At 27.6% G+C, this 13,369-nt stretch overlaps 2 protein-coding genes across 5 annotated transcripts in view; one reads left to right on the top strand and one right to left on the bottom strand.

Annotated features, from left to right (window-relative positions):
- LOC126907915 (RNA-binding protein fusilli) overlaps positions 1-12,702 on the top strand; it is a 59,451-nt gene extending 46,749 nt beyond the window's left edge. For 2 of the 4 annotated variants that reach the window (XM_050689594.1, XM_050689595.1), the window contains exons 7-12: positions 5,098-5,208; positions 5,281-5,456; positions 5,516-5,610; positions 5,743-5,958; positions 6,237-6,530; positions 6,615-7,679. In XM_050689594.1, the coding sequence (XP_050545551.1) occupies positions 5,098-5,208; positions 5,281-5,456; positions 5,516-5,610; positions 5,743-5,958; positions 6,237-6,530; positions 6,615-7,532 (1,810 nt within the window). In that variant the 3' untranslated portion in view covers positions 7,533-7,679. Of the gene's footprint in view, positions 1-5,097; positions 5,209-5,280; positions 5,457-5,515; positions 5,611-5,742; positions 5,959-6,236; positions 6,531-6,614; positions 7,680-10,134; positions 10,395-10,458; positions 10,511-10,594 lie in introns of those variants that run through there. The other 2 variants (XM_050689596.1, XM_050689597.1) reach the window with 2 other exon arrangements.
- Positions 12,703-12,834: 132 nt separating this feature from the next.
- LOC126908198 (uncharacterized) overlaps positions 12,835-13,369 on the bottom strand; it is a 3,821-nt gene continuing 3,286 nt past the window's right edge. Inside the window, exon 2 of the mRNA XM_050690108.1 lies at positions 12,835-12,852. Within this exon, the coding sequence (XP_050546065.1) occupies positions 12,835-12,852 (18 nt within the window). The remainder of the gene's footprint in view (positions 12,853-13,369) is intronic.

Here is a 13,369-nt window from a genome sequence, read left to right as displayed (position 1 = left end):
CCTTGTTTTTTTTTTTTTTTTTTTGTTTTTGTTTCGTACTTAACCCTCGTTGATAAGACGATGAACTCGGTCTGAATTAAAGATATTTGATATCATTTAACAGATATTTCATGTTCTGTTTGTGTGCACGGCCAGTAACTCGCAAATGCCTTCTATATTACATTTTATATTTATATAACAAATAATGCATTATCTATTATATAAATTTTTTAAAACACATTATCTGTAATTTTGTTTCTCAGACGATTTTTAAACTTTTTTTTATGCATTTCAATGTATACTCTACGATGTTCTACTATTGAAATTTGAATTGCTAACAATTGTGGTAAAAAAATTGAGTGTGTCGATTGTAGTATGCACGTGTAAAACTATATTGATCAACTGTTGTTCGGTCGTCGTGATGTTTTTATTATTTTTCCACCCCGATTCCCGTCTCTCCATCTCCCATTAGTTTAAGTGTACATAAAATAAATAAACTAAACAATAAATTAATATTTATCTGCATGATCATTGAAAGACAACCGATTATAGTATGGTACAACGGTTGTGCGTGGCCGCAACGGTCCTCTTTGGATTACCTAACTCTCCCTGGGCTTATCGTCACTCCGATAACGCAAATAAGAAGTCAATATCGAATCAATATCCTATTATTGACAATAATGTACCTATTATTATGATCGTAACAATAATAATTAATAACCGTCGTATTCGTAGGACACGTTTAGTGACTACTTCTAAATTCACTCCCCTATTACGATTAACATGTCAAGTACATATTTTTTACCTACCGTTTGCCGATAAATGATAATTTCTCGTATTATTATTACTAACAGCCGTTTTGGGGACTGTAGTTAAATTTCAACGAAAACGATCAAGGTGTGCACGAACGTAATAGAAACACATTAAAAAAATGTATGGACTATATTGTCTTTCTTGGGACGGTCTCTGCCAATTGTATTTTACGAAAATTAAAGCGACCGTGTCGTCTCATTACTGATACAAATAATGTAATTTAATGTGCCTGCTGAGCAAACACAGTGCACGTTGTGTGTGTGTTATACGCGGGGCGAGAAAAACTCGTGTTTCGGAATGTGATGTAGTGGTTTTAATGTATTGTATTTATGTATCCACAAGCACTCGCATTTTTCGTCGAGAGTGTATTAGAATTATTGTAGTTATTTAAAAAAAACTCTGTTAGAAATAAATCTACTAGTATTATTCTGATGGAGCAAGAATGGGTTCAAGTGTAACGTGGTGAAATTGTATCTCTATTACTGTCTTTTTAAGTATTTGTCGCATATTACGTATCCGTGTTTTGATTTTCATCATTTTTTATACCAATATAAAATTTACTATTTTTATACTAATTCTGACGTTTTAAACCCAATAAATACTACCGTTTGTACTTTAACTAAAAGTATTAAGACATTACTCTCTAGTTCCAAGAATAAAATAAAATTACCAATAAAAAACCATATTTGTGAGGTTTTTTATTCACTTATTTTTAGTAAGATTAGACTTGAATTTGATTTCGAATAAATATATAATAAATTTGTATTATTACAACTAAGATTTGAAAAAATATCATTTTTATTCTGATTTATTACTTTTTGTTGTTTAAATACTATTTAATTTGACGCCACATTTTCGTTTATTGTTTGTGATATTTCCCAGTTCAAATGATAATGTTAAGATAATATTCATTTAAAACGAATATTTCAATTTAAATAAAACCTTACAATCATAATTCGCTAATAGTTGAATACTCAGAAATGGCATATAAAAGCGTTGTATATCTATTAACCATTTTTTTATTCATATATTCTACTGATTATATTTAGACTAGAAAATTAGTCGTTAACAGTTTTCTTTCAATTTACTAACATACAAAACTATATGTTGTCATATTGGTAATCACATTTTTAAATCAAACACTAATCCCCTTTTGTGTATGTGTGTGTGTGAATGGTTAAAATATTAGTTAAAAAGTAATAAGTAATTGTATGTTTCTTACAGTTGAAAAACTTTAAAGGTTTTTTTTTTTTTTTGTAAAATATCATATGCAACAGTGTTCTATTTGCACACAAATTACTATTTGTCATGATGAATTAAGGTGAACAATTTCGACGGCGTATGTTTGAACCACATGTAGACAATTGTTTTTACTTTTTGTATAATTTTTTTTTTACGAAGGATAAAAACGTAACTAATTGATGACTGATGTGTGTCGTTTTTACATAAAAACGGTGTTTTTGCCTTCTTGCACCGACTTGAAAGAGATATAGATGTACATATTTCACGTTAAACTTGTTACTTATTAGACTGCACATTCATACAATCGAAAGTAATAGAAAATGTTGTACAAGTGTTGTTTTACTTGGACAATGGTTATAGAAAAAAAATTGTGCTAATACAATAAAATATCGACGTTTGAAGAATAAAGCCTTTTTTATGCGGCAAATATTTGATTTGATTGTTTTGTATACTAATTAGAATGTAAATAAAAAATATGGATTTTATGAACTATTTATGTCGTTTTGTTGATGATTTTCGTTGGGATGAGATATTTAATAATTTAATACAACACAGTATTTTCTAGAGAAATACTTTTTAAACAAACCATTAAATGTATATTGAGAAAAGTTATTATTATAGAAATTTGTTTATATGTTCTTTGACCTTGTGATATTTAAAAAAAATTACTTATATAGACTATTTTTTTTTTGTACGACTCGTGTTCGTAAATAGGTGCTGTATGAGAATAATTGTTATTTCGTCGGTATGTTTTAATTAGTTTTTTCGGTGTATCATAGCTCAGAATTAATTTGTTCGTTTTTTACCTATACAAACGTTTTCACCGACCTTAAGTGTACACGACAGTCTTGGCACAATTTATTATCAGTTTGAACCTGTAATTTTTTTGAAACCCGTGTATACATGACGTTTATTTTTTTATTAATCGGTAGCATGCACTAGTTTTGTCGTCGACGGCGATGGAGGTGTTGCTACACGTATTTAACTTGTGTAATTATTATATTTTCTTAGGTGTTGGCTTTGAACTTTTCCGTGTCTTTTATTGTATTTTTTATACATGAGATATAATTAATTCTTTCAAAAGCTGTGTGCTACTCGGTCGACGGTACAGACAAATACACTTGACTTGTTGTGTTGACGTTAACTTGCTTACATTTAGGCTACAAAAGAACCGCGTGTGTATGTTCCTCGACCACCTCCCTCGGTGAGTGTCACCGTACTGTGTATTTACGAGTGACCCGCTTATTGTTTCCTCGGTGCGTTTAACGCCGGCGATTCTTCCAAAGAAAATAAAGAAATCAAGGGGACCCGTCAACGTCTCGTCTAATAATCATTTGAAATTATGAAACGTACATACTCGGTTGTATTATTCTTAATAATGTGTACAGGTTTCCTTTTTTTTTTTATCGATTCTCTTATCGTTTGAGTGTCTGGTTTTCGACGACCTCTAAAGAGTTAGCGCATTATGTTTTACCAATATTACATTCAAACGCATAGATAAACCCATGTATGTTGGCGAATAAAAAAAAAAAAATATCGACACATTAAGCGATGTCGATATTATTTTTGTTTTATGTATTATTCTTCTTATTATGCAACTCATTCAACCACTCGAGTACGCATTTGTATTTATGCATTATGTATTATTATTTTAATGTATACAGCAATGTCGTTGGTAAGTGAACTCGTTCGGGCATTTTGCCTTCATCCAGATTTCTTTGATACAATGGGACACTCAAAGGTCGAGTGAAAACAAATAACAAAGTCGTCCCGACTTTGTCGTTGGCATAATACGTCATAGTATTCAGAAAATCATAACACTATTATGATTGTTTTTTAATCTGATAACTTGTATTATTGTAAGTTATGCCAACTTAATCAAGATTAACTAAACATAACGCATGTACATTCAGTATTCACTATTTACATGTTATTCTTGTTGAATGTTATTACTTATCTGGTCATCTCATTAGTTTTTTTGATTTTTTCAAATTGTAACTCTTCTCGAGGTTTTATTTTTATGTATCTATTTAACGGGCGAGTACGAATCGAAAAATAAATCTGCGAACTTTACGAGATGTTGGGATTTTAAGTGTATAATTATTTAAAGTTCGTTGATGTTTTTCTTAATTAATGACATCTTTAAATATTTTCAAAATTTATGTTAGGTTTTTTTATCATTTGCAGAAATATGTCAAATTTAAATTTTATTGCCTTATGAATTTTAAAGTTACTGTGTTTATTTTATGATCGCGGTAATCCACATGTTCATCATTTATCAATTTTATAAGTAAATATTAAGTCTACGTAGTTTTATAATTTTTTGATGACTAAAATTTTTGAAGACTTAAGTTTTTAACTCATATCTAACTTCTAATTTTAGGTACATAATTTTATAATTAAAAAAAATGATTTACAATGCTAGTTACATTATTTAACTGTTGTGTAGTAAAACATTAACCGAGTGAGTTAGCCACTTATACTAAGTATAGCTTGTTTTCACTCCTATTAAGACTTCTATTTGAAATTCTTTAATACCATCAGTTGGTTGACTAACATTGTTCATTCTCTTCAATGTTAAACTTTGTAAAGATAAACTAAGTTCAACGATGTATACTCGTAATAATAGTCTTCAAGTAATGTAAAGTTGACCTTCGATGATTTTAACTGATTACTATTAATGTTTTTCTCAACTAAGCGCTTAACCTACTCAAAACGCTTCGCAAATGTTTTCACACTTTTATCCTTGATCGAAGAAGGTGTTAATTAGTGTAAGTGCGTGATGATTTCCTATCAATGGTTTAATAAGCTACATTTATTTTTAATTAAAAACGTAGGGTGAAAAATTTTATTGAGAAAGCTAAATCTAATTTTCTTCCTATTTTAATGAATTTTTAAAACTTTTTGAGAGGCTAACCTTTCCTAGTTTCCCATCTTTCAATTAATATTTTTAATGAAAGAATTGTTATACTTCCCTACTTTGTTATTATTATTTTTTAACTATTGCGTCGCAGTCTTAATTTTTTTTGTGACACAACCTATGTAATTGTTATATTTTTTTAGCTGGAAAAATGAAGAAGTAGATAATAACTGTGTAGTCAGAGCCAGAGGTTTGCCTTGGCAATCCTCCGATCAAGATATTGCCAAGTTCTTTCGAGGCTTAAACATCGCTAAGTAAAGAAATTTTATTTTTAATTCAAAAATTGTTTTTATGTAATGATTTTATTATGCTTTTTGAATTTACAGAGGTGGCGTTGCTTTGTGTTTAAGTGCGCATGGTCGTCGTAACGGTGAAGCAGTGGTCCGATTTGTGAACCAAGAACAAAGAGATATGGCCATGAAGAGACACAAGCATCATATTGGAAGTCGTTATATTGAAGTGTATAAGGCAAATGGTGAAGATTTTATTAATGTCGCTGGAGGTATGCAGTATTTTAGATTTATATAAAATTTTCTTTTATTCAAAATAAAATTTTTACAGGCAATAGTAGTGAAGCTCAGGCTTTTCTTACCAAAGGTGCCCAGGTAATAGTAAGAATGAGAGGTTTGCCTTATGATTGCACGGCTAAAGATGTTGTAAGTATAATAGTTATTGTTAGTATTCTATAAGATAATTTATAAAACTTTTTTATAATATATTATTGGAAAAAATTCTTAAAAAGATTAAATTATGTAATTGTTATTAAAAATATTATCCTTATATTTTAGATCACATTTTTTGAAAATGGTGAACAAGCTTGTTCCGTAATGGACAGTGAAGATGGTGTTTTATTTGTTAAAAAACCTGATGGTCGTGCTACGGGTGACGCATTTGTATTATTTGCTGATGAAGATGATGCCCCAAAAGCCCTTAGTAAGCATAGAGATCTTATTGGAACTAGGTACATAGAACTGTTTCGAAGCACTACAGCTGAAGTGCAACAGGTTTGTATTTAATTATACAAATTATTTTTGATATTGGTTAGCTTTTAAATTATAAAAAAAATAGAAGTAGAATATTAAAGTTGTGATTATTTCAGTATTAAAAGAAAAGTGACTTATATAAAAATTTTACTTTGAATAACAAATAAAGCTAATATTTGTTTACAAAAAAAGTATGCCTGATTAAATTTGAGTGTGCTGTAAGAAGTTTTTTTAAAAATTTAAGAAATCTATAAATTGATAAATGTTCTAATTTTTTATATTACCAATGTTTATTTTAGGTATTGAATCGTGCAATGGATCCAACTGTACGATCTACAGCTAGTGACAATAATGGTAATATCACAACACCTGTGACAACTACAGCGGGTGTTAATAATTCTCCAACTGCACTTCTTGGCCATGTTCCACTCCTACCATTGCCACAACACGTGATAACCAGTGGAACAAGAAAGGACTGTATACGTTTACGAGGATTACCTTATGAGGCAAATGTTGAGCATATTCTTGAATTTCTAGGAGAGCATTCCAAAAATATAGTATTTCAAGGTGTACACATGGTATATAACTCTGTGGTTAGTAAATTTTTGTTTTTGTTGTATGATAAGTTGTTTTATATATTGTAAAATTCAGTTATTTATTTTTTATATTAAATTTAGGGGCATGCTTCTGGGGAAGCGTTCATTCAAATGAACAATGAAGGCAGTGCAGCCCAAGCAGCTATGGCAAAACACCATAACTATATGTCATTTGGAAAGAAACAACGATATATTGAAGTTTTTCAGTGCTCAGGGGAAGATATGCATCTGGTGTTAACTGGCGGAAGTGCAGCTACTGGTGCTTTGTCTCCAGTAGCCGCTAAAGCTCTATTATCTCCACCTGGTATGTTACCTGCACAACCTTTATTAACTGCCAGCCAGGTGTCCAACCCAGGTACCCCAGTTCCCACCTTAATGCCCGCTTGGGATCCCATGTCTGTTTATGCGCAAAATTTAGCCCAATCCTTAGCTTTACAACGCGCGGCTGTGGCGGCTGCACAGCAGCAACAGCAACAACAGCAACAGCAACAGCAAGAGTCATGGTTGTATCAACAATTAGCTCAACATAACCAATTAATTAATTTAGCTCTACTGACTAAACAACAACAAGATATTAATGGTAGTTTAGCCCATCAACCGAATATTCAAACTTTATTATCACCAAATGCTACAACTCAGCTTTTAGATAGTACTGCTCAAAATTATATGGGAAAGAGTGCTGCTAATCCATATATGTATTTCAACATGCCACGATTTCAACATAATATGGCACCTAAAACTTTTGTGCCTGTGTCAACTCCTGGGGGACAATTTGTTCTTCCTCAGTCGATTAATACAACTCAGAAGCGATCTTGGCAGCAAGCTTTTCCAGGCAGCCCAGATGGCTCCAATAAACGTCAATTTGCGCCTCCTGTTTCATCAGCAACGCCATCTATGTTTTCAATGGCTCAAACACCTAATGCAGCTGCAGCCGCCGCCGCCGCAGCAGCAATGGCTGCTCCTTATCTACAACATCCCCCGCAGTTTTATACTATTTAACCTGTTTTCTTTTGCACCCTGTTACCTTTTACAAACCTGTTAGTTATTGCTGTTAGTTTGACATTATATAGCTTATAACTGGGTACTTGGTTAGTGGTAAAAGGTTACACAAAAAATTTTTTTTTAATTATCAATAACAATATCCGTCCTTAGGGTTATTCATAATAACTTAAACAGACTGCACAAATCGTACTTAAAGCATTTTTAGCTTATAATAATTTACAGGGTATTGTTCGAATTTGTATAATACTTATTAACTAATTTTTAATTTTATTGTTTTAGTTAATTTTTAGTATATAAGACTAATATTTTTTTTTTTTTTTTACTAATACAATGTACTTAAATGTTTTTCCAATTTACTTGTGGAATCGTGTATAAATAAAGACCACATATGGTCTTGTGTTGTCAAATGATCTAAAAATCATAATTACATTAATTTGACTTAAATGTGCTTTAACATTCCTTTTTGACTTCTAAATATTCCATTTTATATAATTTTGTTATATTTTTCGTTTTTCACTCTTGATAGTTTTATAGGCCCTGTTACTGTTTTTTTTTTAATAATTTTGTTTTTTCGTTTAAATACTTGGGCTACCTTAATATTCATAAAATTAATGTTCTATTAAATTAGACATTTTTGTTAGCTATTAATGTAATATTGTTAGGTTTTTTCATTAATATAGGTTATATATATATATATTTATATAAATATGGTTTTTTTTTGTTAGTTACAAAAAATATTTAGATATAGATTTTTAAGTTGAATAATTAAAATTATAAAATATTAACATCATTTTACTCATACTGTTCAAAATCTCAGGCTTTCGCTATTTATAAATTTATTTCTTCTTTTAATTAATCTGTTATACAAACATGGGATTGTCTTTACTTAGATATTATTTTAAGCTTTCATGTAGTCAATTCATGTTTTGGTAATAGAAAACTTAGTGTTATATACATATTTATTTTTACTATCATATTTTTTTGTGTTAACTAGCCATTATCAAAATTGGTTCTAGGGATTTTGAGAGCTTGGTGTATTTTGCATGACCATTACATTAATTATTGTTGGCATATTTCACATTGTTCTGTTGTACATATCAAATATTTTTTATTTAACTTAATATGTGACTTAGTCACATTCAATTAAAATCTTAATATATGATGACTTTTATCTTAAATTGCTGATTGTCTTGAAATATTTTACATAAAAAATTTTCTGATATGTATCAGTAGCTTTTTTGAATAATTGAACAGACTAATAGTGTTTTTGAAATTATTTAGGGGTTTAATAAAGTTTTGACTAGAAATAAATTTATGGTAGCGAAAACTTAGATTTTTGCTACTAAAAGTTATTATATAATATTTAATTTATAAATTGCTGTATTTAAAATAGCAAAAATTTGCTATATAATTGAACTTTGTACAAATGTCCTATATTTTGGTGTGTTATGCATTAATAGTAATATTGATAACAATAATAGTAATAGAAAATATTATTTTTTATATATTAGTTGTTAATATATAAAATATACTGAAATATTTGCCTAACTGAACTGGTGTTGAAATCATATGTTTTATTTGCTTTACACTATTAATTTTTAGTTGTATACGTTCTGAATTATGTTTTATTAGTGGGAGACAAAAAGAGAAGTGCTATTGTCTGATCAGAAAGCATTCTTCTCTTCCTTAGCTTTTTATTTTTTAGTGTGTGTCATAGAATAAACATTTATTAATTATGAACTACTTAATACAGATCTTAATCTATTTACCCGCGGTATTTTACTAACTTAAAGTATTAATAAAATATAAATGGTGTTGCCTCCTCTACTTGATTTTGTTCTGCCAATTATTACAATATACATGCATGTAGATAAAATTATAAAGGTGTCGGTCAAAAAGTTTGATCGATGATGATTGATTTGAAATGATAATACACAAAATCAAACCTTTGTGGAATGTGATCATAAGAAGCTCAATTCTTTAATGGTGTGAGGTTTAGTCCTTGTTATTTTTATACAATCTTTAGTAGTATGGATAATGTGTTAACAGCTTTTCCAGTTTTTCAATGTAATAAGTGAGTTATTACTCATAATTAATGATTACCATCAGTTATGGTGATAGAATTAAACAAAACTCATGTTTTAAAAGGTTAGAAAATCATTTTGTCAAACTAAAAACTGCTTTCTAATAGAAATGTCTACCCTGTCAGCTGAAGATTCAGTGAGGAACTGACTTGATCACCAATGATAGCTTAAATATTTAACTTCATTTTTCTAAGATATGGTGGCTTTTCATTATTATTATTAGAAAAGAAATTAGATTTAACTTCGGTGTTCACATTTGGTAAATACATTTAGAGCACGGGGCGTATAAAACAAATTATATTGGTTGCTGGTGATTGGTGGTGTTATCTTTCTGGTGAGTTCGTAAAACTTATTTATATTTTATTATACATTTATATTTGCTTAATTCATATCCTTTCGCTTCAACAAAAACAAATCATTATCTTGCAAACCCATTCCATGCTTTAATTACAATTGTCTCGTTTTAAATTTTAAACTTAAATTTTATTATTTACTTATTAAAATTATTTTTACAGGTGGACCTTTGATGTCTTCTCCACCGTTTGTACCACCAACAACTAATTTCTCTCCATTTACAGGACCACCACCTTTAATTGGACACCAACCACCTCCCACTCTTGGTGCTCCTTATCCGCCTATATTATATTGGCCTTACCCATCACCCCCCATATCTCCTCCACATCAACCACCAGCTTTACTAATAATGCAAGGTACTCCACCTTTGGCTCCACCACCTTCTATAGATATGTGTAATCTCATACATTCAATGTCTGAGGTATGTATGTATTTATAAGTTTGTGTTGAGATAAATTTTCATTTTAATTGATTTTTTTTTTCAGTGGAATATTGATTATTTACAGCAAAATCCTCAATTTTGTGCTATGAACGTAGGTATGTTTGTGTAATGCACTTTTTAGTAGTGAACCTCATCTAATAATTAGTAATGATTCAATGATATGTTTTGATAATTTATAGGTCCAATGGGAATGCACTCAGCTGCAGCTTAACTTCCCTTTAAAATATTTGAATCAAAATGTTGATTCATTGATTGATTACCCACCAAAGACCAAGTCATATAGTAGCATTAGAAGGCCGTGTACTTAAAATAAATTTTTAGTTTTTTTTAAATACTATTATTTTTTCTCTGAAATATGATATTATGTTACTATTTTAAAACAATTTATTAAATTTTCAATGTATAAAGATTCTTAGAAAGTATAGTCAACAAATATCATAGTTGTCTTCCAAAAATAAAAATTTAGTTATAATATGTGAGTACATATTGACAAAACTCGCATCAATTAGTATGATTGTTTATTTTCTGTATGTTTGTATATAAAATGTTGTATTTATAACAATTGATACTTGTGAATTATACTTATTATAATCTCAACATAATTCTATTATTTTTACCAATTTAGTATTTTCATTTTATAAATTTTTAACTTTATGTTGCCTCCACTTAAAATTTATGTACTTAAAATTAATTTTAGTATAAAATTAAATTTCAGTTACTTGTTTTTGTTTTGTTTATTTTTTTCTTCTTTATGTATTGAAATTTGAAATTCAATCAAATTTTATTCTACTGGTTTAACAATTACATAGTAAAGTTCATAATATTAAAATAACACGCACACATTTAAAATAATTTCAGTGTGTTAAATTTTTTTATTCAATATTTTGTATGTTGTTAAAAATATATTAGAGTATATTAAATATTTTTCTCAAATCTTTGCACAATTAATAGTTATCCAAATTTAGGGCCAACATTTTTCTTGTTTTATTTTTCTAGAATGTAGTGAGATTAATTTATTTTTTCTATTTATTTGGATTGTTTATTAATTAATATAAAAAGCCAATTTTAGGTTAAAATCTAATTGGTGCTAAGGCAACATAATAATGTTAGTTAATGAATCACATTTTTATGTTAAAATTGTAGTATTCAGTTATAGATCTCGAACGTTCATTTTAAATTAAATTTAAAAAAACAATAGTAAAGTTTAAAATATAATCAATATAATATAAGAAGTGTTTTAGTGCAATCTTATATAATTTTATTTTTAATTTAGATCTCAAAAGTAAAATTATAGATATAAAAAAATTGTAATTGTTAGTTTCTTATTCAATAGAATTTTCACTATTGAATAACATGTTAAAATTGGACATTTCATTATTATTATTTAGTGAAATATTAGTGACAACAATAAATTAAGACATTTTTCTTCTATTATAATCTTATACAATGGCACAATATCAATTGGCTTAAATGATTTTATTTATAGATCTGATGTTCAATTTTAGTAAGTAATTTGTTAAAAAAAAAAATATATATATATATATAGTTTTGACTAATAAAAAGAGCAATATTTGTTACCACTTAAAAAAGTGAAAATTTTGTTTTATCAAGTAAATTTAATTAAATGTGGACATACAAATTGTAACTTAAGTTGTATTCATATATATTTATATTTACTTATACATTAATGCTGTTGATTTTTAAACTATTTATTCAATTCTATTTTTTAAGTTTTTTTTGTCTTTATAATTAAATGAATATAAAAACTAAATTTAGTAGTATGAAAAAGTTTGAAATATTTTGATAATTACTGTTGCTATTCAAATTATTAAAGTAAATTATAAAATTTAATTTGTTTTCATAAAATATTGAATTAAATAATATTTATCTAAACTGGTTTATTATCTTGTTATAAGTCTTACATAATTCAGTATTTGATTATATTTGTTGATAGTTATTGATATAATTTATATAAATCAATGAATAATCTTAATAGGTGTGCAAGTCACATTTCTAAAAATTAGATATTTTATTGTTAAGCAATCTTTAATATCTGCAATTTATTATAAAACAAATTAAAGAGCTCCATCGCCCCCAAAGAATATTTTTAAATCTATTATGTTATTAATTGTATCAACACTCAAACCTCTAACATTAAATATTTTTAATTAATATAAATTGTTTTTTAAATTCTTATTCGTGTATAAAAGTTAAAATTTTAAATATATTATAGTTATTATGTTATAAAATATTTTTCATTTCCAGAATAAATCTTAATAATAGTTCATATTTTGTTATTGTTGTAATCTTATGTAAAAAATTTTTTTTCGAATGTTAAGCAGTCATTTATTTTCTATGAGTTGTTAATTATTTATACATTAGGTTAAAAATATTAAAATATTGAAAGTTATAAAGCTTGTTATGAAAATTCATGATTCTAAACAAAAAGTTAATGAAATTCATTTACTTAGTAGTTTTTATCATAATTAAATATTCTACTTACTTAGTTGGTAATATAAAAATATATTTTGTTAGGTTGACCTCAATCTCTATTTTAGTCAATTATTAGTTTGTATTTTAGTTAATTGAATTTAAAATTATATTAATATTTAGAAATAATTTATGTATATTAAATATTAATTATATTACTGATATTGAAAATTAAATAAGAGTTTTAAAAAATAATTATCTGTATAATTTATTGTACTGAAAATCCTTAACTATGATTAACTTATATTATAACTAGTGATGGGCATAATCGAATGATGTCGATAGTCGAATGATTAGTAATCGAGACATTTTCATAATCGAGTGAATCTCTCGAAAAATCACTCGAAGTTAAAATCGTCTGCTCGTATGATAAGAATAATCAACTATTATTATTTATCGAGAGAATCGAAAAATTATACGAAATATGAATAAATATACCTATAGTAAATAATTATTAATTTAAT

This window comes from Daktulosphaira vitifoliae, unplaced genomic scaffold (assembly GCF_025091365.1).
Source record: "Daktulosphaira vitifoliae isolate Bord-2020 unplaced genomic scaffold, ASM2509136v1 Scaffold_5, whole genome shotgun sequence".
In the NCBI taxonomy this organism is placed as follows: domain Eukaryota; kingdom Metazoa; phylum Arthropoda; class Insecta; order Hemiptera; family Phylloxeridae; genus Daktulosphaira; species Daktulosphaira vitifoliae.
Note: the sequence above shows the minus strand (reverse complement) of the source record. Positions and strands in the feature narration are given on the sequence as shown.